At 41.9% G+C, this 26,200-nt stretch overlaps 1 protein-coding gene across 4 annotated transcripts in view; it reads left to right on the top strand.

Annotated features, from left to right (window-relative positions):
- The window catches only part of OSBPL6 (oxysterol binding protein like 6), a 98,761-nt gene that overhangs the window by 66,494 nt on the left and 6,067 nt on the right, over window positions 1-26,200 (top strand). For 3 of the 4 annotated variants that reach the window (XM_019554490.1, XM_019554489.1, XM_019554488.1), the window contains 10 exons: window positions 2,128-2,258; window positions 10,715-10,822; window positions 15,694-15,831; window positions 18,821-18,908; window positions 19,108-19,361; window positions 20,388-20,525; window positions 21,884-21,947; window positions 22,361-22,439; window positions 24,358-24,502; window positions 25,973-26,117. In XM_019554490.1, coding sequence (XP_019410035.1) covers window positions 2,128-2,258; window positions 10,715-10,822; window positions 15,694-15,831; window positions 18,821-18,908; window positions 19,108-19,361; window positions 20,388-20,525; window positions 21,884-21,947; window positions 22,361-22,439; window positions 24,358-24,502; window positions 25,973-26,117 — 1,290 coding nt within the window. The remainder of the gene's footprint in view (window positions 1-2,127; window positions 2,259-10,714; window positions 10,823-15,693; window positions 15,832-18,820; window positions 18,909-19,107; window positions 19,362-20,387; window positions 20,526-21,883; window positions 21,948-22,360; window positions 22,440-24,357; window positions 24,503-25,972; window positions 26,118-26,200) is intronic. The other variant, XM_019554491.1, reaches the window with a different exon arrangement.

Here is a 26,200-nt window from a genome sequence, read left to right as displayed (position 1 = left end):
AGCTCCCCAAATATCTCCTCCTTTTCTTCAGAAACAGAATTTGGGCAGTCCAGCCCCTTGGGGGTCTGGATGTTGTAGGTGCTGACCTTATAAACAGAGACAGGTAACAAGTAGTTAATGTTCAAAGAGAGGGTTTTGTTTTTTTTAATTAAACCTATGGGATAAGGTGCAAATACTCCTTGCTTTTCTGTTACTTTTTTGTTGGAATTCCCAACTGAATTTTCATTGAGAAGTTTTCTGTGCATTACCATAGTATTTCTAAGTACATGAGCAGGATGACAGTGCATATTGCGTGAGCCCGTGGACTGATTACTCCACATATTGTAAATACTTAACAAAAATTTCGTTTTTATTTTAAAGGTTATGGGAAAAACTTACAGGTTTATGTTTGCAAGAAAACCAATTAATGCTCAAATTATGTATAGAGATGGCTGGGGTTATTTTCTCCAGTGATAAGAGTTCTACTTGAAGAAAGGTTTGTTTTATATAGTTGGATTGGAGATTATCAAACTGTAACCATTAGGGCTGTGCAAAGCTTCGAGTGGTAATTCGATTCAGAGGAGATTCGGCCCAATTTGGTGTCCAAATCTCCAAATCCAAATCGAATCAGGGGTCCAATTTAAATGTCCAAATCGATTCAAAGCTCTCTGAATCTTCAGAGAAGATATCTAGAGCTTTGATCTGGGCAGTCCCCGGTGGCCGCAGCAGGCAGCTGACTCCAAGCTGGTAAGTACTAGGGACTGGAGGAAGGGGGAGGGGACCATGGGGGAGACCCCTGCTAGCTTGCCTCCATGGCTTATTTTGTCTGCCCCAGCTCCCAGTACTTTAAAAAAAAAAAAAAAAAAAGCCCTGGAGCTCACCAGGTGCTTCTGGGGGGGGAGAGCAATCCCCGCTGCCCTCACTGCCCCATGCTGTGTTGGGGCCTCTGCACGAGTCCCCCAGCCCCACCATGGATGCCCCACCTGGGCCAGCTCCAGCCCTTTAAGAAAAAAAAAAAAAAGCTGAGAAAAGCCCCGGGGCTCGGCTCCTGCAGCGGCCTGAGGGCTTCTGGGGCCCTCCATGGGGCTGTGGGGGGCAGCAGGGATCACCCCCCTCCCCCTCCTGCCCTGCTGGCAGGAATGGTGAGTTCGGGGGGTTTTCTTAGGTTTTTTTTTTTTCTTAAAGGACCCTAGCTGGCCCAGGCAGGGCACCTGTGGGGGGGCTGAGGGAGCATGGGGGTGGTTGGGGTGTCATACAGAGCCCCCCATGCAGCGTGGGGCAGTGCAGGGAAGCTAGGATCGCCCCCTACCCGGCAGTACCCACTGATTCGGGGCTTTTTTTTAACAAGAGCCGGGAGGTGGGGCGGGCACGGCAGCCATTGCCAGCTGGGAGAGCAGGCCAGGGATGGGCCTGGCCTGGCTGTCGGAGATTTGGCAGCATCCAAATCTCCAAATCAGATTCAGCCAAATTGAATTGGGACAGTGATTCGAATCACCAAATCGAATCACTGTACCCCAAATCAACCAAATCTGAAGTGAATACTAGCAGCTTCACACAGGCCTAGTAACCATGCTGCCAGCAGTTTAACACAACTCCAGTTATGTGTGTTCTGTACTGCAGTGCTCTATACTGCATGCAAGAGGAGAAACATACCACCCGTGTCCTCCCTTCCAAATGTTAGATCATCAAAGGTTCTATTCAAGATCAAAGTAACACTCTTTTTTTAATACAGTATTAAATCATTATGGTACCGGGATACTTACTGCTTTGTTTCAGTAGGAGAATTAGGAAACAGACTATTTCATTTACAAAGAAAACCTTTCCAAAATGTATATTTTTGCATGCACCCAACATGCATACATACTAGCCACAATAGTGTGCTTATGCACATTATATGTATGCCAGCCACAACCAGTTTACATTCATTGTGGCATACTTTTGCAAATTTGGGCCTTAGTTTCTTTTTTATATAATCATGGGATGAGGGTTCTGCTAATTAATTGGGGCGGGGGCTCTTTTCTCCCAGCTTCTGTGTAAGGTTGACCCCCTTCTCTGCCAGCTCCTTAGTACCGCCTCATAATTTCCATTACTGAAATATTGCATGTAATGTGCAACACTATCTCAGTAATATTTTTTTCTTTTCCCCAGTGCATTCTCTTTTGAAGTCTGCCTTTAACAGCATAGCTATAGAGAAGGAGAAGCTTAAACAGATTGTTTCAGAACAGGATGTTACAGGCCACAATGCACAAATAGCACATCTCCGACAGTCACTTTCTCAGGTATGCTCTTGCTTTTATTTCAAATGTATGTAGTTCTAAATGCCTTTTATCTTTGTTAAGGTTTTGCCACTTCCAGAGATGGTAGAGAAAATTCCAAATGTTGCAGCCAGTTATTTTTTTCATTATACTTATCCAGTAAAATATAGTGGTGCTGAAGGCTTAACCTGCTTCCCTATTTTGAAATGACTTCTGTTGACAATGTATTAGCATGCAGAAATTGCCTGAATGTGTGCAAATAAAAATTTAGATGCAAAAGCTGAAGTTTAGTTCCCTCTGTACTGTCATTGTGTTTGTCTATGTAAAGCTAAAGTATAAGATTTTATATAAGTACTAGATAAATATTAGAAACAATTAAAGTCATTTTCAGCCTATTCAAAGAGATTTTTCAGTTTTCCTAAATGAATTTAAAACTGATGAGAATACCATTAAGTTGTGTTCTGTTACTCACGATTTGAACTGCAAAAATTATCGTTGACAACATATTTTAAAATGCAGAGATTAGACTTTTTGCAATTCAAGCCCTTCCATAAACAAATATTTAGAAGTGTAATTGTTTGAGTATTACCACCTATTGCATGTATAACTTAAAGGTAGTATTTTCGAAAAAACACTCTATGTTGGCCAACTTCTATTCCTATTAAAGGGAACTTTACATTGGCTTCAGTAGAAGACAACAGTTTGGCCAATACTGATTACAAATCTTACCTTGAATTCTTCTCAGGTTATTAGGCATTTCACTTGAACAAAGATATCATTCTAAAAGCAGGTTACATTTGGTAATGCAGGGATAGGAAAGCCAGTTCCTTCTGACATAATTTCTCAGGTTGCAAAATAATCCAACACTTTGAATTCATGGTCAGAGAGCCCTAATGATATTTTGGGTAGTCCTTGAAGGACTTTTCTAGCTGTTACCCTTGGTCTGAAGAGAAATGGACTGTCAGGGAACGTTAGATCTGTTCGGTTTTTGTTTGTTTGTGTTTTAAGAATGTGTAAATTTAAAAGCAAATAATCTACATAAATTTACATATTATTTCCTAACTATAACAAAGTAATTGTTCTAAATAAAGATAAGAAGACAAGAGAAGGTAGAGAAACTGCTGCTTTTCTTGATCACTGATCTATGTCCAACTCAAACCAATTGCAACTTTTAAAGGGTTTTTTTTAAAATGTGAAATGGATTGATGGCCTGTAATGTTAGTTTAAAGAATATAGACATCTATCTAAAAGTCATAGTCATAAAGGAGTAAACTTGTGGCTGGTATGGGTGGAGAGAACGTGGAAATGAAATTAGATTCCAATCCCTAGTGGTGATCTCTTACATATTACAGGTCATCTCTCAAGTAACTGGCAGTTCATGTTGCGGGAAAAGAGGCAGCAGTACACAACATACTGTAACCCTGAGTACAACCCTTCTGTATATCTCTTTTTATAGAATGTGCAATATGTATATGTATGCACAGATATAAACTAGGTTTGGTTAATTCTTAAAAAATGATAACAAATATTAGGCGTCAATTGAATTCCATTGGCATTAGTGTATTCTTTGAATAAGAGTGAACGCACACTCCAAATATATCAGTTTGGTCTGAATAGGGTATACAGATGCGCTTGTTAATTTTAATGCTGTTTACTTGGAGATATGCCCCCTTGCATCCTGAAAGTGTGTATATTTGTCTTGTGTTTCCCCTTAATGTAACAGTGTTGGTGATTTTTCTGTTTACAGCTCCATTTCAGGTACTGTTTGTACTTCTATTTTTGTCAGGCAGGAGGTCAGGGCAGTTGTTCTCACTATTGATAGAATAAAAGCCCACCATCGGCTTTTCACTATGACCAAAATTCAGAACAAGCCTTGTTCCCCTTCCTTTCTGGCTCTGCTGTCCCCCACTTCCCTGCTCCTTGCTCCAGAAAACCCATACATAAAAAAATACTCACTTAGGTTGAAAAAGTCAAAGCAAAGTTTTTCTGTCCCCTGAAAAGAAAGAAGAGACAGAGACCCCTTGAAATCCGCTAGAGGCTTGTCTATTGGCAATGTAATTAACATGCAGAGTTCTCTGATACTATCATGGAGGGCAGCAAAACTCATTTCTAAAACAGACAGACACCGCATGCCCAAAAAGTCTTCATTACTTTGAAACCTGGACAATGAATATTTTTTTAAAGTGTTGTTATATGCCAAATTACAAGCCACAGGGAATTTATATAGTTTTTTAAAATGATAATTTCCAGATATTCAACAACAATCTCTTCTATAAAATGATTCCTTCATATTGGATGCATCTACATGTGCATGTTACCTTGAAGCTGACAAATTAGCTTAATGGTAAAGTGTCACTGTTTACACATGTGCCCATATAAGGACACAGTAAATTAATGAACTGTTCTGTAGGATAGTACTGTCTGGGATAAGAACTATCCTATAGCAGAGTAGTTCTGAGCCCTGAAACACACATGTAGAGGAGAACAGGGCTGACTGGGGCATGAGGGTGCTACAGTGTGGGGGCTGCCTGCTGGCTAGCCCCATACTGTAGCACCCTCTTGCCCCCAGCCAGCCCCTCTGCAGCATGTTGAGCCAGGCTGGAGCAGTCCCGGGCTGACAGGCTGACCACTGGGGCCCCCTTCCAGCTGGGGCTGTTCCACCCTGGCTCAAAGTTCTGTGGTCCCAGGTTACATGTATAAACATTGCACCTGGGAGCAATAAACTCCAGCGCTGGAATTTATTGCTACATACTAACCCAGGGGCGGGCAATTATTTCGGGCAGAGGGCCACTTACCGAGTTTTGGCAAGCTGTCAAGGGGTGCATTTCCCTCTCTGGTGTTAGGCAGGGGTTTCTGGTTGTGGGGGGTGGCGCTGGGCAGGACTTGCTGCTGGATCCTGCCACTGGCTTCCCCTGGGTCCTACTGCCCCTGTCTTCTGTCATCTTGACAGGCAGCCAGGAGCCAGTAAATACAAATTTTCTAGATTTTTGAGGGGACCCGCAGGCCGGATAGAATGGCCTGGCGGGCCAGATCCAGTCCCTGGGCTGTATATTGCCTACCCCTGTACTAACCACATGTGTAGATACACCCAGTGTCTCCTTCAGACTTTTATGTCAGGATCAGAAATGTCTTCATTTTACACAGTTTAAGGTTAGAGAGGATCATTGGATCATTTAGGTCCCTTGTACCTCTCAGGGTTTTACATTTTAGCTGTATACCCATGTACTGAGCTTCACAACTTTAAGTAGATTTAGGCATTTAAGTTTTCTGGAGACTAAAATGTTACTTGACACAGGCAAGAGAGCAGGAGAGTACTGTATCACCAGTGCCTTTGCAGGGCCCTTGCAGGGAATTGATGAGGTGAGATATGCCACCTGATCTATTCACCATGCTGCAGAGAAAGGTGAAAACCTCCTGCCACCCCAACCTGAGGGTTAGTTATTTTGCAAACCCAAATTATCATTAGCAGTAATCAAAATCTTCAGTTAAAACAATAGAAAGTGTCTTAAATATTAACTTCAGTATTAATTCAGAGCAGCATCTAACACATCCATTTTCCTCTCTGTTTTCCAGACAATATCCCTGCATTCTCTAGTGCTGACTTCAAAAGCATTGTTAATGACCGTTACTCAAATTTGCACCTGGGCTATTCACCACATTTACAAATTTTCAGATATTACAGTCTGAGGCAGCTTGAATAATACAGTTGAAGCATTAAAGAAAACAGTTTCCTTCTGCATATCAGGAATTTCATAGATGATTCTAAAAATTGTAAGAAAAAATACAACAACTAAATAAGAAATAAGCCTTGATGCTTTAAGGTTCCAGATATTGTGGATGTCTGATATTTTTCCCCCTTGAAAACTGCAAATTTCTTGGCAGAAAGCAAGCCTCAAGAGAAAGTAGGGTAGGGAGAAACAGACTGCTTTGAAATTAATGAGAAAAGCATGAAGTTTAAATGCTGACTGTTACATAAAGTGTGTGTGTGTGTAAACCTGATATTAATATGCAAGTAAATACAGTTTAGTCAAATAACATTCGGCAGCTTCGACTAATACATGAGTACCCTGCGTATCCTGTTTAGAATTTTTACATGTTTCTCTCTTTCTTCTCTGTGCATTCATCAGATTACTTTTCAGAGGACAGCTAAAATCTAGTTCAGATGGATCTAGAGATGTGGTCTGTCTGCATGGTGCAAAGAAGGACAGTTTAGTATGTGGGTTCTTAGTCTGGGAGCCATAGCAGCTCTGCTCTTATATTGCTAAATAAGAAGGAGGGTTCTGGCTAGATCAGTGAAAAGAAGCCTAGGTACTGGTGGAGGGGAGCTATCCCATAAGATTTTTAGAATCTCTGGTCTAGTGTGAAAGTAATAACCAAAAGAGTAAGGTTAAAAGGCTAGTGATCAGAGAGATGCATGTTCTTTGGAAAGTGGGCATAATTTATCTTATCTGAAAGTCTTGAAGGCTGGCTGGTGATTTTAAAAGAGCTGCAAATTAAGTTAAAATACACTGATTTTTTTTTTAATGAGAATTGTACTTAACATTGCTAACTCCAGTGCTATTCCTATTGACTTCAGTGCAGAAAGAGATTCTTGTTGTCTGTTGACTGTTAATAAGAAAATAGCAGTCATCACTGAATAATGTCAGAGACAGACATGGCCACAGTCGAGCTGAAAGTTTATCTTTCTTGTTGGCCACACTGGTGTTTCAGAAGAATGACTGTAACTTGTTTTGATGCATATCTGAGAAGTCAATTTTGAGGAGTGGGGGGAGACAAAACTGGAATAAAAAAGTGTAGCCTGCTGGGAAAGAAATCAAGAAGTACAGGTAGTAGAGGAAATTATATATTTTATCTGATATTTGAAATGAGAAACAGTAATTGAGACAGATACAAACAGACCAATCTGTACTGTAGAAACTGAGATGAAGCCAGTTCTAGACAAGGAAATAGAATGGGAGAGTAGCAATGAGAGAAGTTATTTGAGGAATGCAGGAATAGGGCTATTTGTAATAAGGTGAGTAGTTTTAAAATAATTATTGAAATAAATGAGGAGCTGGTGGAGATGTCTAAATGTGCGGTTTTGTGGTTGTTTTTTGCTGAATGTGGAATAAGACAGGCACAAATGGAGATTGTTTACTAGAGTTTTAAGAGTGAGGGAATTGGAAAGGCCATAAACAAGGGACATTGTAGGAGACAAAAATGTGCAAAGAGATGTAATATTATACAACAGCTGCTGTTTATGTTTTGGTAAATCTGCATTCATTGCAAATTGTGAGATAAATGGATCTCTATGTTAAAATATCAAATATTGTTCAGTGCAACACTGTTAAAATTAAAAGCATATATCCCACAGTTCACAAGAGATTTGACACGCTAATTATGAGGAGCTAATATGCTTTAGTTAAGAGATCCTGGAAGTTCTCATTTTAAGGAAAACACATTTGTAGGAACTTGTAGAAAATACAGTCCATCATTCATTTGATCCTTTAAAATATATATATCTGTATTTTCCTTTTGTTTTGTTTAGTTACAGCTTAACAAAAATGTTGGAAATAGGAAACAACAAGAGCAGCAAATCATATACAACTAGTACTAATGTTGCATCACTCAAATTCCATTGAACCTTTTTTGAAAAAATTGTGCTTACTGAAAAAATTGACCTCCGTTTGGGACACCAGAGAGCAGCTCAGATTCATATACCAGGAACACGTCTATGCAGTTAAATTATTGAATCAGACAGCACAGTGCTAACACATCTGTACTGTTCTGGACATTCTAACACATCTGTACTGTTCTGCTGGACAAAGCAGTCTGTTTGTTGTTTCCCAAGCTAAATGTAGTGTAGTCTCATTGATGCTGTGCTCTGCTTGTAGCTCCATCTCTTAGGAGGGATAATTAACTAATTATCTCCCTTCATGTCAGTGTAAGGCTGTCTTACTACCAATTCACGGTTAGTGTGTGTGGAGCATAATGTTTTGGCATTGCACCACCTGAGACAGTAAGTTAATGATTCACACATCCCACATGAGCTGAGATGAAACAAAAGGAATAATAGCACCCCTTTGCCCCACTCATGTTTCACAGCTAAGCTTACTTTTGTTTCCTCCTGCTCTCCCCTATTCCATAGCCCCTTACTTTGGGAGGATCTTCCTTCACCATATTTGCTGTCTTTTCAATCTGTAAGTTCATCCTAAAAGCACATACCTACTATGAAATTTATAAAACCTAATCCTCATTTAGGAAATGTTAATAAAAGAGATGAGAATGGAAAGGAAACTAAACAAAAAATCATTACAGTACCAAAATTCATAGTTTCATAGTAGCTAGGGTCAGGAGGGACCTGAACAGATCATCTAGCCTGACCCCCTGCCACAGGCAGGAATGAATGCTGGGTTCACAAGACCCCAGACAGGTGATCATCCAACCTCCTCTTGAATTTGCCCAAAGTAGGGGCGAGGACCACTTCCCTGGGAAGTTGGTTCCAGATTTTGGCCACCCTGACTGTAAAATATTGCCAGCCTAAACTTATTCTCCATCAGCTTATTACCATGGTTCTTTGTCACCCCAGGAGGTGCTGGGGAGAAAAGGGCTCTGCCTATTTGCTGTTGATCTCCCCTGATGAGTTGCATGTTTCCTGTTGGATCTCATCCTGCTACTCTTTGCATGTGAATCCAGCTCAGGTTTAGGCAGCTTAGTTTATGCCACCTAAATCTGAGTCAGGATCTCCATGTGTAAGTGTTTGAAGGAAGAGGCACACAGCTGGAGGCAAGTGGGAGGGGAAGTGCTGGTGGGTTTGGGGAGGGTTACAGTCATATCTGGGCAGGGGTGCCCAATCAGAGGGGAAAATAGTCTGGTCAGGGTCCTTGGGGGAGATGGGGAGTAGTAAAATAAGCGTAACCCCAAGGCTGTGGAGAGTGGCTGGTCTTTTCCACCCCTGGGTTTTGCTGGGGATGTGTGCACACATTCATTATGTTAGGTTAACTCACTTTAGCTCAGGGTAACCCACACTGATCTAAAGTTAGCTGTTATCTGACAGGAATCAACTTTAAATATGGCACTTCATTTTTTGGGTGACTTAAGCCTCATGAATGCTTGCATACGGAGGCATTTAGGATCACTCTAAGCTTGGTTAGGGCAATTTAAATGTAATGTTTGTATGCACTCTTTGGGTGCATCCAGACATGCATGGACACTTAGTTCCCTGGGGACAAGTAGTGGCAGTGCATGTTGTACCACCACTACTTGTCCCTGGGGAATGCCCGTGCCATGTGCACTTTGACATACGGCAAGTTACCCTGGGAGCAGTAGGGGAGGCTGGGACCAGCACTGTGCTAGCCCCAGGAGCCTTACCTGGGGTCCTGGGGGCCTCACGGAGCTGCAGCTGCAGCAGTCCTGCTGGGTAGAGCCTGGCTGGCAGCCACAGTACAGCTCTGGGCAGCTCGGCTCTGCTTTTCAGCCGCACATGCTGCACAAGCATGCGCTGCTCTGGTATTTTTTTCCACAGAAAAAAAACAGGAGCAGCCTATGCTTAGACAGTGCGCCCTTGCAGAACACCATACTATGCAGTATGTGGCACTGCAAACATGTTTGTGGCGCCACATACTGCACAACTGTGCTCATCTGGACACACCCTTTGTCTACTTACTGGGCACATCTATACATGCCTCTGGCTGCACATTTGATGCTGCGCAGTCATTTAGTACTTGATTTAGTACCCACCGGTACTGTGCAGTCGCAGCAGTGCACAGTTATTTTTAGATGCTGTGTCATGATTTGTGCTTACTGTCACTATGTCACCATAGTAACAGGCTGTGTCACTGTAGCTCATCACTATGGCTACATATCATCTCGTGTAGACGCGGTCACTGTCTATTTAGATTGTAATCCCCATGGAGCGAGAGTCTGTCTATACGTATTTCAGTAAAGCACTTTGCTCACCTTGTCTTCTTCTGTGTGTGTTTTGCAACTGTGACTTACCGTGCACAAATTGAAAATGTTATCACAACACAACATTTCTGTCTTTTTGCTTGAGAGTTCACTGTTCCCTTTGGCTGACTCTTCAGAGTGGTGGTTCAGTACGTGCCTCAGATGCAATATAAACATTACCTCTTTTGGCATTTGGAGATTTTGTTGTAGTAGTGTGATTCAGTTTCATTCTTCCATACTGCATTCACTTCCTTTTTCCAAAATGTGCAGTCTACTGACATGTCTATCAAATGCTTTGAACTAGCCAAATGCTAGAAAGGGCACAATATTACTGTTTTTTTAATGAAAAAAGAATCATGGTTCAAACAAACAAAAATAAAGTAAAAATTGGTTTGAATGCATCTACAAGTAGATTGTTTTATAAAACTACAGCTAAGGAGATACTGTAATTCATTAGGAAATCTCTGGAAAAGATATAGCTCAGACGCTTTGTGCTTGCTTTGTTTTATGCTTGCTTTTTAATTTGAAATTAAATGTCCAATTTTTATTTTAAGGCTCTCAACCAGAATGCTGAACTAAGGAGTCGCTTGAACAGAATACATTCAGAGTCTGTTATTTGTGATCAGGTTGTCAGTGTAAATATTATCCCTAGTCCTGATGAGGTAAGATTTTGGCCTTTCATGGATTTAGAGTACAATCAAACCTTGCTAATTCTCACTAGTAACTGAGAGACCCTTTGCAAATTATTAAATCTTGAAAATAGACAAGTAAGTGAAAAGCACATGACTACATGAAAAGTATGGAGTATATATTCTACAGTATCACTCACTAGTGAGGTCAGTGAAGTTTTACCAATGTTAGATCTCACTGGAGAGCTCTGCTCTTGAATCTCTGCAGAGAAACAGGAAAAGACCACAGATTTTAAATATGAATTATTGGGTGAGTGGATTATTGAAGTGGGAATTAGTGAGGTTCTATTGTATTCGTATATAACCAGACAAGTAGCTGAAAACTACTGTATCTTGGTTTCTTACAGAAGCAGTAGAAACAGTTTAGTGTATGAGGGCTTATAGTGCCTGGTATTTACTACTGAGTGGCCCCATTGAAGTCAGGAGGATCATTTTACGAAGGCTAGGGGCAGACATTACACACAAACTGATTTAAGTGATAGGATACTGGTTTAAACCTGTAACAGAACATAATTTTGGTGCATATAAATGAGTTTCAAAATGGCTGAAACTGGTTTGAGATAAACCTGCTTGAATGTGGTACCAGACTTAACTGATTAAGCTCAAACCAGTTTATGCAGCTTCTGTCCCAGACTCCTTCCTGGTTTAAGTTAAACCAGAGCCCCCAGCATGCTCTCTGGGCTGTGCCCTCTGCTCCAGTGGAACAGGGCTGGTCCCATCTCTCTACTCTCCAGTCACAGCAGGGACAGGCAGGGGTGGGAGCCTGGCCCAGACACTGGCCCTGGGAGGGAGCAGGGAAGAGGTTCATTTCCCCCCTCCCTCCCCTGTCCCACCAACACGGACCTGCGCTTCTCCGCTGGCTGCGCCAGCAGTGGGGGTGTGGCCAGCCCTGGCAGTGGTCTGGAGTGAACTGGCCAGGGTGGGGGTTTAATTCCCCCATCCCTGTCCCATGGACCCAAGCTGAGGTCCATCTGGCACTCCACATTCACTGCTGCAGCCACAGGGCCATGGCCAGACGCCTGCCAGCATGGCCCCCTGGGGGGTGGGTAGGGAGGAAGGTTATTCCTCCTTCTGCCCCTGGGAGACCATAACGGGGTCTGTCTGCCCCAACTGCCGCCGCTGCTCGCTCCCTGCATGGGGCAAGAGATGGGATGAGCCTCTTCCTGCTGCCTCTGCCAGGCGCTGAAGGGAGAAATAACTCCTCTCCCTCCCCCTCGCCTAAGGGGCTGTGCTGACCAGGTTCTGGTCGCACCCCTGCCCTACCGCTGCAGTGGCGGGAGGGCAGGGCCCTGACAGGGGAGCAGCCCCTGCCATGGTGTCCAAGGGAGCATGAGTCTCTTCCTGGTGGGGGGGGGCCCACAAGTGGGGGTCTGAGCTGCCACAGACTGTGAGGGGTGAGTGGTGGCACCAGGGCTTGGAGGGGGTCATAGCATCCCAAATTCCCTTAGCACTGCTGCCCTGCCACTCCCCCCACACAGTCCACAGCAGCTTTCCCCACGTCACATTATGGCCTCCCCACTGGGAAGAGGCTTGCACTCAGGACAACTTGACAGGGGCTGCTGCCCCCATCATGGTTGCTCCCCCCTCACCACTCCAATGACAGGGCAGGGCTGGCATGGCCCCATAGGCGGGAGGAGAGGGCAGGGAGCTGGGTTTTCCTTCCCTCTGCTCCCAGGGAACCATACTGGGGCCTGCCTGCCCCGACTCCTGCTGCTTGCTGTATGCATCAGGCAAATATCAGAATAAGCCCTCTCTTGCCCCCTCTGCCAGATGCAGGAGGGAACCCCGCTCCCTGCCTGCTCCCCCCACCCAAGGGTTTGTGCCTCCCAGGCTCTGCCCCTGCCCTGCCACTGGAGCAGTGACAGGGGGCAGCAGTCCCTGTCATGGAGTCCCGGAGTGCAAGCCTCTTCCCAGCAGGGGGCTGTAACTTCAAGGCGAGGAAAGCTGCTGCAGACTTTGTGGGGGGGAGTAGCAGTGCTGGTGGGGCGTGGGGGGCTATGGTCCCCTCCGAGCACAGTCTGCAGGAGCTCTGACCCCCGCTTGTGGCCCCTCCACCGGAAAAAGGCTTGTGCTCCCCAGACACCATGGCAGGGGCCATGGTCACTCCCCACTTGCGGCTCCAGTGCCAGGGCGTGGGCGCGACCAGAGTCCAGCTGGCATGGCCCCTGAGGCAGGGAGAGGGGTTATTCCTCCCTCCCTCTGGCATCTGGCAGAGTGGGTAGGAGTGGGTTTATCCTGCCACTTGCCCCGCACAGGGAGTGAGTGGCCACCCGATTGGGCAGAACCCACTGCAGTCCACCACGGGCAGAGGGAGTGGAGTCAGGAATACCCCCCTCCCTGCCCCCTTTGCCTCAGCATGCCATGCTGGCCAGCATTTGGCTGTGCCCCTGCCACTGCAGCAGAGCAGTGAGGGTGGAGTGCCTGGTGGACCCTGGCTCGAGTCCATGGGACATGTATTAATTCAACCCCCACCCTGGCCAGTCCACTTTAGGCTATTGCTGGGCCTGACCACGCCCCCCCAGCACAGCTTCCCTGCAGCTGAGGGCTGCTTTAGCACCCCTGGCGCCTGGCCTGAGTGGCTGCAGGCATGTGCCTGTATTTCTTCGGTCCAGAGGGAACATCTCTTTAGTTGCAACCTGGTTCAATCTAGGTGGGTTAGAGTAACCTTCAAAGACTGAATCAATTCAGGCTCTGGCTTCTTGAATGTCAGTCCCTAGCCAAAGTAAGCATCATAATGGTATTAAGCCTTTGCAAGATTTGATCCTTCCTGCTTCCCTGTCCTCAGTCAACAAAGAGTATTTATATCAATGACAATTCACCTTGGCTTACAAGAAAAGAAGATTTGAATGTAGGTAGATATATGTTATAAATTTATGTTGTCACTGTCCATCACTGCTACAAGTGTGTGTATTTCACCATGTTTTGTATCTGTCATTTCCATTCAGAACTGCTGGTTTTTTGTGTGTCAGCTATTTCAATTAACATGCAATTTGCCTCCTAATTTTTTTCCCAAGAATTAAAAAGGGAGGAAATTTGCTTAACTTTTGCTTGTTGTTTTTGGAAAAATGGAATTTTACAGGAGTTCAGCATGTTGGAAATCTGGAGATGCCATGTGCAGCAGTTTCAAGGCATAATAGTCTGGAGTGAACATTTAGCAGAGACTTTTTCTCCTATTATTTTATTTTGTTGGTTATCATTGACATTAGTTATTTCTGCATGCTTTGGTATAAAAGCATCTGATTTTACTGAGTTTGTAAGCTGGGGCCTGCTTACACTGAATTGTAAAAGTTTAAAGCTCTGAATATGAATCCTCCTGATCATGCTATAATATAATCCATACTCTGTGTGCACTTGATAGTTTCTGCCAAAAAAGCCCCCAAAAACAACAGCCATAACAATATACAGAAATGTTTGCGGCTTTACTTCCAACTATTCAGACTTGTTTCAGCAATTCAATGAGCAGGCGGCATTTGTGTCTGCAGAAGGTAGGCTACCCATCTGGAAATACGCTCTAGAGTATTTTTTAATCAAGTTGACTCAGGAACAGAAATAAATATTTAATGTTTCATTTATTTTGATATTTTAGTGCCTGTCTTAGGTTCTGTTATCGTATACTAATTAGAACCAAAAAATCCTAGCTTATTAAAAACCTTAAAACTTTAATGGCTTGTTCATAAAACAGCACTAAAACTAGCTTCTTCTGTGGTGATTAGCCATCAAATGCTGTAAGCCATGAATTTTAATTTGAAGTCAGCTTGTGGGCCCAAATCTGCAAGCTTTTGTCCTGGACACCTTACATGCACTTCTGTAGTTTGTCACATGGGAGAATCTGTAGTCTTTCCAGCCTGGGAAAAGCTCCTTTAAGAGGAAGTTTGATGGCAACTGGTTGTAAAGGAAGCCTTGGCAGCATGGCTTCAAAGGACTACTAGTGCCAGATGATTGGGGAGTAGGGGTTGGGGGCTTTTCTTCAGAGACTGTGTTGGCCACATGTATCTTAATAGATCTCCAAAGAGTTTGGGATAGGACTTCTTATTCATTCCATAGTGAAGCAACACCTTACACTCTCCTTGCCCAGTATGAGTGATTTAAGGCATACATCTTGAATAGTTTTTACATCTATCATGGGTTTTCTGATGATGGATAATAGTCTGTCCCTTATTATACAATTGTTTTGATCGCCGTCATAACTAACTCCTTCCCTTTAGCTCTGTTGGCTCCAGTTTTGGCATCAATTATGAATAAGATCTGAAGCATACACAGGGAATAAGCACGTGGAATAAGATGCTTCCGTACTCACTCTTCTGATCATAATTGCACATCAAGTGATTATCACTACAGAAATTAGGCCTTGCTTTGAGAGAATAATAATTAAAAATAACTACTCAATTTTGTAAGGATTTTTTGTTTTGGTATGTATATCAATGCTAGTTTCAGTACTGAGAAAAAATTATATATTGTAAAAGATTTCTCCTTCCCAGGAATCTCTTTATCTGGAGTTCATGGTTGAGACTGGTTTGGAACTGCATAACTGAGTTGTACAAAGGTGTCTCTTCAGATGCAGTATCCAGATTCATGAGTATTTACATTGCTGAAGCTTGCATATAACTACTGCTGAATATGGTTCAAATGAAGGAACGTATTTTTACAGCTGTGTAATTATTCAGATTGTATTTAATTGTGTAATAACGCCAGTCTCTTTTGTTAACTGTACTCGACTATCTAGGGAAATGTTGGCGCAAGTAAAAAGACTTTCTGGTAATTTTTTCTAAACTGTCTGTTTCTGATTTATAGTTCTGTTCAACTAGAAATAACGTCTTATATCCCTGTGTTTATTTTGTTTACAGACCGGTGAACAAATCCATGTCAGTCTCCCATTGAACCAACAAGTTTCCAATGAGAGCAGGCTCTCTATGTCTGAATCTGTCTCTGAATTCTTTGATGCACAGGAAGTACTTATATCAGCAAGCTCTTCAGAAAATGAGGTAGGTCGTTGTAGTGGGTCATGTCCTTCTAGTTGGCAATCTTCTGAGACCAAGTAGCAGAAGAGAACAATTGCTAAATGACATTTTCAGCCTAATTAGGAAATGTTTCTATCTGTGGCAGAGAAATTCATGGAGAGCACCATGGAAAGTTTGAATCATTGTGTAGTAAGTAGTACAGTACATTTTGTTGTATGTTCTTATTAGAAAACCACAAAATGAACATGAGCCTGCAATGTGATGCTGCGGCTAGTAAAGCGACCAAAACGCTGGCTTGCATCCATAGATGCTTCTCAAGGAAATTCCGGGATGTCATTCTCCCCTTGTACTCGGCCTTGGTGAGGCCACAGCTGGAGTGCTGCGTCCAGTTTTGGGCTCCACAATTCAAAAAGGATGTGGAGAAGCTTGAGAGAGTCCAGAGAAGAGCCACGCGCATGATCAGAGGTCAGGAAAACAGATCTTACGACGACAGGCTGAGCGCCATGGGGCTCTTTAGCCTGGAAAAGCGCAGGCTCAGGGGTGATCTGATGGCCACCTATAAGTTTATCGGGGTGACCACCAGGGTCTGGGGGAACGTTTGTTCACCAGAGCGCACCAAGAGACGATGAGATCGAACGGTCATAAACTGCTGTAAGACTGTTTCAGGCTGGACATAAGGAAGAATTTCTTTACTGTCCAAGCCCCCAAGGTTTGGAACAGCCTGCCATTGGAGTAAATTGGATGCTTAACTTGCTGGGATCCTATGACCCCAGCTTACTTCCTGCCCTTTGGGCGGGGGGCTGGACTCGATGATCTTCTGAGGTCCCTTCCAGCCCTAATGTCTATGAAATCTATGAAACTGAATCTTAAGGAAAAGATCGTTGATTTAAGATGATAACTCATTTGGGGGAAAAGTCTGACCTGGGCACTCATTTGAGCTCCAAATTTAAGCAGTTAAGTACAGTTAAGAATAATGCTACAATCTCCAACTCCAGTTTTTTCATTTGCTTGAACAAGACTTTGACATTGAATTCTGTGGGTTTGCAATGCAGAATTCACAACCTCTTGTGTAAGTGACATGTGGAACTTATTATGTGTGTCTTTTGTTTGTGCTATCCAGTTTTTCTGTAATTTTTCTTGTCTTCTTGAATAATCATGTGTTGCTAATTGCACCCTTCTATAAGTGCCCTTGCAGAACTTGTAATTGAAACACTTAACTTTCTAAATAACGTGTTAGTGACCTCCTCAGCACTACAGTTGCATTCACGTTGATGAAGACCATCAATATCCTTTTCTATCAAGTCCTTCTTTCAGGCAAATTCCCTGAGGTGCATGCTTCCATAGCTGCTACCTTGAACCCAAAATTAATAATGTGAATCAATTTAAAACAGATTACAACACCTTCCTTGCAGTAGCTACAGCTCTTGCTCTTGCAGTTCTTCTTGCAGAGCAGCCCTGTAGAATCGAGTCTTACATATCCTTTTTTTTAAATGTTAACATTCTCCTGTTGTGTTTGCAGTGCAAACTGCACAGTATTGTGCATGTTCATGAGAGTCAGAAAGTAAAAGTTACTAGAATAAAATAGGCGAGTTCTGTTCCGATGTTAAAACAGAAAACATTACGTATATATTAATCTAACATCACCTCTTTGCACCTCTTTCCTGCTAAAAGGACTAGTGTTTACCAATTCAGTGAAGATATAAAAGTAATTTCTAATGCACAAGTATATGCAGGAAGCACAGTAGCCCTGAAACAGCAACTTTGGTGATTTAAAATGAAAGAAAAAATCTTGGATCAAATAATTTACGAATTAGATTAAAGTGTTGATTTTAAAGTTCTTGTGATCATCCACATGTTGTTAATAATGGGTATTTAAAAAGACAGAAGTAATTCTTTTGTGTTCATTTTTTTCAGTGCACAGAATGTACCAGGGTAAAAAACTCTTAGTAACTGCATGTTACATTGAAAAAAATACACTTTATTCTAATGTCAAAATAAGTGAAAACAAAGCTCCCAAAACACATTTGATTCCATAAGATTGATCATTTCAGGTAACAAAAAAAAAAAAAAAATGGAGTGAATAAGTTGCTCTTTGCTCTTAAAGTCAACACATTTGGGTTGTGGTGGTTTAACAGGGAAAGCAAATTCCAGACCTTGTAGCTGTGTATCAAAAGTTTTATCTCTTATCAGGGATTCAGATAAGGGTATAAAAAGACATGAAAAATAGCACTGATGTAATAAGCTGTTATGATGTAACTGTTACATCTTCATGATTCTGAGTCCTACAAATGTAACAAAATTGTTACAGCTTTAACTTGGTTTGGTTCAGGTTTAAAGTTACAGTGATTTACCCAGCTTGTATCATGGACCTAAGAGTTTGTTGCATGCTCCCGAGCAGCATCTTTCCATTTTCAAAGTGATTAAAAGGTATGGCTGTCCATACCATAAGAGAAAGTTGTTGTAGAAATTTGAGAGAGAGGCATATACACAAGTGTAAATGAAGTGTATTGGTGTTTTCTCTCTCTTTGCCTGGTTGGCTTGAACTGAATCCCACTGAAGTTAATGAGCTTTTATTGTCTTATCATTTATACATTCTTAAATTACTCATCACTTCAGTATTTTTTGCTCCTTGTTAGTAGTTCATTAAGTAACATGGCTAACATCTGCCATGGATTTCTTCTCTCCATCCTTTCTCTGGGGGAAACTTCAATGGGATTTGACTCAGACCGAGGGTAAAGAGGGAATCTAATCTGGAGTATTAGGTAAGATGAGTTTGAATGGTTTTTGTCTATATTATTTGGAATTCAGGAAAATAAAGTGAATATAACACCTCTTTTTATGCTATTAGAGCTTGTTTCTTTGTACGTGCAAACTGAAATACAGATGGTAGATCTAGTTTTAAATCGGCCAAGCTGGAGATGCTTTCTTTGAATGTTTGGTTTTCTAATTATATTCTTGCCTAACTTGTGTGTTTACCATACACTAGATATTATTTATTTATTTTCTTCCTTAGGCTTCTGATGATGAATCTTACATCAGTGATGTGAGTGATAACATATCTGAGGACAATACCAGTGTTGCTGACAACATATCCCGACAAAGTAAACACTATATTTTGAAAAGACTAATTTTGATGTTGTTTTATATCATGAACCAAATTTACCTAAGGTGTAAGCAAACGCAGCTCAGCTGATAACAGTGCGATTGCATCTGCTTACATCAGTGGTGACTTTGGTCCCATGAATGAATTTTACTATTTTCAAAAGGCAATTTCAATGCTGTAATATACTTTCCCTCCAGTTCTCAATGGTGAGCTGACAGGAGGCGCCTTCAGGAATGGACGACGGACTTGTCTTCCAGCTCCCAGTCCTGATACCAGTAACATCAATCTGTGGAATATTTTAAGAAATAATATTGGTAAAGATCTCTCCAAAGTGTCCATGCCAGTTGAGCTCAATGAACCTCTCAATACTTTGCAACATCTTTGTGAAGAACTAGAATACAGTGAACTCTTGGACAAGGCTGCTGAAACAGATGATCCCTATGAACGCATGGTAAGGAGTTTAGTACAGCACAACTTCACATATGCAAGGGATCAGTTTTTCACTTATTCTTCCCAGGATTACCATGTGGAATCTCACACAGGACTTTGGTGAGACTGTCTCTCCAAGGATTAGAAAGCCAAGAGACTTCAAATAAATCATCTGAGTACTGATGACATTATGGTTCCCAAAGTCCTGCTCTCTCTCCCCCAACTATGCAGTTGGTCCAAATGAAAGATATCACAAAAAGCAAATGAATACATATCCTGGACCATCATGTCTACAGCAACACTCCAACCCAGTTGCACACAAGCAGTATCTGTGCTCTGTGCCTTCCTACTGCAGTCACTACTTCTTAAGAACATACAGAAACTAGGAAGGAGAGAGTAATACTATTGATGGCTTTCTGGCAGACAAGGCTATAGCTGTGAAGTTTTCGATTAACCTGGCATTGGATCTTCTAATGTCCCTACTTGACAGAGGAGGTCTGCCTGCTAAAAAAACAATTCTTCATCCAGGCTCGAGCAAGTTCAAAATGGATTTTTGGATAAAGCAGTTGTCATTGTTATACATCTTAAAAAGAAGATAACAGATGCAATTTATTCTGCTGTCTAGTGTGATATCTGTAATTAAATTATCATATTATACAAGCAAAACATTGCCTTGAATACTTTCAGATGAGTCTTTTTATAGGTGCCAATCAGAAAGTCACAGTACTGGTACAGAATAGGTCAGCTAACATAATTTCTGCTATTAAACAAGTGCTAAGGAAAGAAGCCTGATTCTTTTGTATTGTTTTACATTTTGTATGGTGCCCAGAAACTATGAAAATAGAAAGCTGCAGGCTTTTTTCCCCCTCCATTACTTTTAGGTACATTGACAGCTTTCTATCAATAAGTAACTCTTAAAATAGTTTACAAATGAGAGGGAAATTAAGTACTTTTAAATGGAAAAATTATTCACATTGATGCCTAAACAATGTGGGAGAACACCTTAAAGGATCTTCAGTTATTTTCTCCTCTTTGTTTTCTTTAACAGGTTCTTATAGCTGCCTTTGCAGCTTCCGGGTATGCCTCCACTTACTTCAGAGCAGGAAGCAAGCCATTTAATCCAGTGCTTGGTGAGACTTATGAATGTATTAGAGAAGATAAAGGATTTCGATTTTTTTCAGAGCAGGTAATATCTATTTCTAAGTAACTGCTAAAGAAAGTTTAGAAATAGATTTTGATTTCTTTAGAAAAGTGACCTAATTTTTTAGTGAAAGTTTGCTACTGTGAAACTTATTGAATGCCAGTACATGTGTAAATATGTATGTGTAATATATATACGTGTATGTGTATAGCAAAAGGGATTCGTATAAACTGTCTCCTTTAAAGTGTCAGAATATCATGTTGAGGTTCTTTGTTTAGTTGTTTCTTCTAAAAATATACAGTATTGAACAGTTTTTACTAGAAGTGCACTGATCCATTGATCTGATATTGGATCAGCACTGGTATAAAGAAAATTGTATCTGAAATTGGCCAGTAAATGCTCCATGCATAAGCACAGCTGCAGCCACAGCACATAGGTGCCGAGGAGTACATCCTGGCAGCTTGGAGAGCTATGTCCAGCTGGTAAATCTGTTGTGGAGGAAGGGGACGGTGGACGGAAGGTTATTGGGGGGCAGATCGAGGTCCCTGTGGTAAGGGAGGGATTGAGGCTGGGGCTGGGGCTGGGGCAGGCACTGCCCAGCCAGAGTGGGACAGGATGTGGGATGGAGCCACAGCTTGTCTGGGTGGCATGGGGGGGTCTGCTCCTGCAGCTGTGCGCAACCCTGGAGGGTATGGGGAGCATGTGCCCCCAGATCTGCATGGGGCTGGTGTGCAGCGGGCTGCTGCTGTGGGCTGGGGCCGAATCAGGATCTGGGCCAGGGTGCACTCAGGATGAGGTGGGCAGCAGCATTGGGAGAGGAGGCTGGGGGGGCTGTGGTGAATTTTGGAGTGGCTGCAGCCCTTCCTGTAGCCCCCCTCTCAGTACTGGCCCAGCCCCCGCTGGGAAAAGCCTCGCACTGCCCTGGCCGCAGCCCACAGTGGTAGCCTGCCCCGCCCTGGCCCCACACAGAACGAGGGTCATACCCCCATACCTTCCCAGGGTGCATGCAGCAGCGGGAGCTGCCCCCCTCTCCCCATACTACCTGGATGAGCCAGCTTTGTCCCATGCCCTCACCCTGGTTGGGCAGTGTCTGCCCCAGCCCCAGCCCTACTCCCTCCTTCACCACAGGGGACTCAGTCTGCCCCCCTCTTCCCTCCCTCCTCCCTTTCCACCACAACTGACTTAGCAGCTGGATGCTGCTCTGCAGGCTGCCGCACTGCATATTGGAAATCGGATCAGTATTGGCCAATAAGCCTCTTTAAAAATCAGCTGTCAGTATCAACCCAAAACATCTCTATCGGTGAACCTCTAGTTTTTACTTATACATAACTAGTAGTTGTGTTGATTCTAAAGCTTTTTTGTGTATGTGTTAAACCACTCTTCACCTCCGTTTTTTTTTTCAGGTTAGCCACCATCCACCCATTTCTGCCTGTCACTGTGAATCAAAGAATTTTGTATTTTGGCAAGGTAAATATTGTAATTCAAAGGACAAAGATCCAATTTTATATAAATAAAGATTATCATCTAAAAATGTTAGTGCGTTTTCCATCTGGGACTTGAGATGTGTTGTTTTTTTTAAGGTTAAGTTGGTGCTGACGGTTGTATTGAAGTGTTTCACTTTGTGTTGAAATGAGCTGATGCATTATTATAATTGCCAGTGTTATTTGTGTAAAAAACTTTAAGACCTGTGTTAACTTTTCTGTATTAGCTTCTCTGACTGGTTGGAGGACTGATTTTCATCTGGTATAACCCTTTTCTCCAGATCAGGCCAGTGTTCTGTTCAAAACAGGTCTAACATAGATGTATCTGGTACACCATAAATCATTGCAAATAAAGATTGGGTTTTTTTGTAATTTTCTAAAATTTTCACTCTCATTTAGATATCAGATGGAAAAATAAGTTCTGGGGGAAGTCGATGGAAATTCTTCCAGTTGGAGCACTGAATGTGACTCTCCCAAAGTGAGCTACTGTCTCGTTTCCTTTGTTTGTGTACAGTGCTTTCTATTCTTTGACTTCATTTTTAATGTTGGGTTATACTGCTTCCTTCGGAATGGTTTGTAAATAAGTGTACAGACCTCAGAAACATAGTAACAGGCAAGATATTAACTCCCTGCTCTAATCTCCCATGGTATAAGAGTTAAAATCATGCTGAAGTAGAACTGGAAGGGACCTCTGGAAGCTGTCTAACTTGGGGTGGTACACAAGGACAATACAGGCCTTAATTTGTGGCACACCTGCCAAAAAGGGTGGCCCTCAGTGATTTGGTCCATCCCTTCTGCTTAAGTCAGGATCATCCATGATTAAATCATCGCAGCCAAGTGTTTGTCTAACCTGATTTTAAAAATTACCAAGGATGGAGATTTCACAACCTCTCTGGGGAACCAGTTCTAATACTTAACCGCCCTCATAGTGGAAAGTTCTTCCTAATATCTATCCTTTTACCATAGTTTAGACCATTGCACCTTGTTCTGTCCCTTGTAGGCAGGGGTGGATCCAGAGGGAGTGCTGTGGCACAGCTGTATATCCCCCCTTTGGATTGCACTACACCATAGGAGCCTCCAAGGACTTTTTAAAGTCCTGAAAGCAGGTGAAAATCCTCTCCCTTCCCCTTCCTGCCCAAAGGCATCCCCTCTCACCAGCCCTCTGCACCCTCCATTTCCTTCCTCCACTGCCTTTTTCTGCTCTCCCGAGGGTGGGGAAGCACCAGAGCTGTTCCTGCCTTCTTTGAGCTGGGGATGGGGACAATAGTAGTAGGGATGGACAGAGTTGCCAGGAAGGGTGTCAGGAAGTACTCTCCCACCACCCTGTTTCTGTTGTCCCCTTCCCAGCTGAGCCAGCCCCTGGCTGCCCTACTGTCTCTGGAGCTTCCTCTCCCAAAACAATGGAGAAAACAGCAGTGGGAGTCAGGGGAAGTGAGGGAAGAGGAGGGGAGTGTGCCTCTGAGCTGGAAGGAGAAGAGAGGAAGGATTTTCATGTGCTTTAGGGACTTTTAGAAGTCCCCAGAGGCTTCCTCTGAGCAATCTGCTTGCACTTTTGGGAGAGAAGGAAGCTGGGAGCAGGGGATGCAGCCACCCCTGCAGTGTGGGTTGCTGCTTCTGCACCCTCTCTAGGAAATCCTGTATCCACCCTTGCCTCTGGACAAACAGAATAATTTATCACCATCATCTTCATAAGTATCATTGGGGTATTTGAAAACTGCTATCAAATCACCCCTCAGTCTTCTCTTCTCCCAACTAAATGGTCCCAGCCTTTCCTTAAAAATCATGCTTCTCAAACCTCTATTCATGTTTGCTGTTCTTTGTTGGGCTTATTCTAATTTGTCCTTCATAAAGTGCAGTGTAACAGGGAAAAGTACTTTAGGTGAGGTCTCACCAGGGCTAAATAGAGCAGAAGAAAAGCGTCTGTTGACTTGCAAGTGGTTCTCCTCTTAATGCTGTTGGGAGCAATATGCCACTAATCTATTGTTGTCCACTTTCCTTTTCCATTTCTGATTCATTTTTCTTATTTGCTCCCATTGCATCTGAGAGCAATATATTGTAACTATAGCCCCAATACAGTATAATGTTTTAGTAAATCCTATTGAAGTAATTGATTAGGGACATAGTGGCCAACATTTTGAGAATTCACACAGTGAAGGACATTCATGGATCACTGGACCACTGCATTGGGGGTGAATGTCACCCATATGAACTGATTCAGGATTAGCATTAGGAAATAATAGTCATAATTAGAATGGAAGCTGTAATTACAGTAAGCAACTTACTGTTTCAAACATTTTTGAGGAATATTTTTTATATGATGATATGGCTGAATTTCACTTTGTCAGTAATGTTGCACTTAATTTTCATTTTCATTTACTTCATAACTTTATCCTCAGGTATGGAGATCACTATGCATGGAACAAAGTCACAACCTGCATACATAACATTCTTAGTGGAAGGAGATGGATAGAACATTATGGAGAAATAACTATCAGAAACACAAAAAGCAGTATTTGTATTTGTAAACTCACATTTGTCAAGGTAACTTTCTGTGATACAACAGTAAAATGTTTGTCTGTCTGTTTTTCCATCCACCTACCTATCCCTCTTTTTTTTATTTTAAATGTTATGAATGGCCATATTCTGCTTATTAAATAACATGAATATCAGGAACATCTGTGGACTTCATTGTAGTTAATCCAGTATCAAACTAGTCTAACCAGGATTAGAATTTCTCTGATTATGTTATCTCATAAAACACTGGTGCTTTGTTTTATTATATGCAAATGTTTTGATGATAGGCATATATGAAATAGAAATCTAGATTGATTTTTTAAAGCTGAATTTTCTCCTAAAATAGTGGAAATAAAGGATATATTTTCAGTGGTATGAAGACATGCAAGTGCAAAAGGCCCATTTCAAAGTTATCAGTTACTCATTAATGCTTGTTTTGCATATTGGACAGTTGGCCCAGAAATAAAGGTGTAACGAACAGAAATGTTTGAGAAGAGGATCAAGAAAAGCAAATGCAGGGTATTATGGATGGAAGTACTCCACCTTCCATGTGTAGTTTACTGTACTTGGCACAAGAGTTCCTCTATATTATCAACTGGAATTAATCAGAAACTCGGGCATCTAGGAAGAGAAAAAACACTTGAAGCTCATCCTTCAATTTTCATGGGGTGTTTGGATGCCAAAAAGATGCAGGAAGCCACCTGGCAAAGAGGCTATCTGGTGCTTATATGTGTAGACAGTTTAATGAGGATAATCAAACCTTTTTACAGCACAGCAGATAACTGTTCTCATGAAAGCCATGTAATAACATACTTCTGTCAAAGTACTCAGTATTCATACTTTAAGTTTTCAACATTTATGAAGATTGACAGGAAACTGAGAAATGACAGATTTGATGCAAAATCTGGAATCTCTTCAGTAATAAAAAAGACATATTTGCAATATGTATGCATTTTAATTTTATACCTGCATTTTTTCTGTATAGAAAATAATGTAAATTAAATATTTTTCATTGTAATCCACCAGCTAAAAAGATTGAGAGCGCTTTTTGTTTTCCTTAGTTTTAGAAATCAAGCATGTAGAATTTTAGTGTCACAGAAAACCTTTTTCTTTCCTGTGTTCCAGTGGAACTAGGGCGTATTTGAATTAAATGTTAATATAAGTGCCAGTAATCATGACTTGTGCTCTACAAGGACCTACCAAGCAAAATCCCTGCCCTTTAAATTTATACTTCAAACTTTATAGACCTCTACCAGGTCTCTAGACAATTCTTTTACAGGTTTGTTGATAATTTTGGAAAGAAAAGTTCAAATATGATGCATCCTCATTCATATTTTGGCATTGAAGGAAAAAAAACTTTAATTTTTTTTCTCTTGGAGATGTACTCTCTGAATATCCACATACAATAATAATATTTAGAATAACTGTATTTTAAAATAATGTAATACAATATGATAAGGAAATCAATCAGTAATCCTTTGCTTTGTTACATTTCAGTTAAATTATTGGAATTCAAATGCAAACGAAGTCCAAGGAGTTATCATGGACCAAGAAGGAAAGGTTGTGCATCGCCTCTTTGGAAAGTGGCACGAAGGACTGTATTGTGGAGTTGGACCTTCAGCAAAGTGTATATGGAGGCCAGGTAAGAAGATTCTGATAAACTGCTAACTCAGTTGGGTAGTTTTTGTCATGATTTGCCTCTATCTATAGAGGTGATTGCATAAT

The sequence above is a fragment of the Crocodylus porosus genome, unplaced genomic scaffold (genome assembly GCF_001723895.1).
Source record: "Crocodylus porosus isolate Cpor-Errol unplaced genomic scaffold, CroPor_comp1, whole genome shotgun sequence".
Taxonomy (NCBI): Eukaryota; Metazoa; Chordata; order Crocodylia; family Crocodylidae; genus Crocodylus; species Crocodylus porosus.
This window is presented reverse-complemented; position numbering and strand designations above follow the sequence as displayed.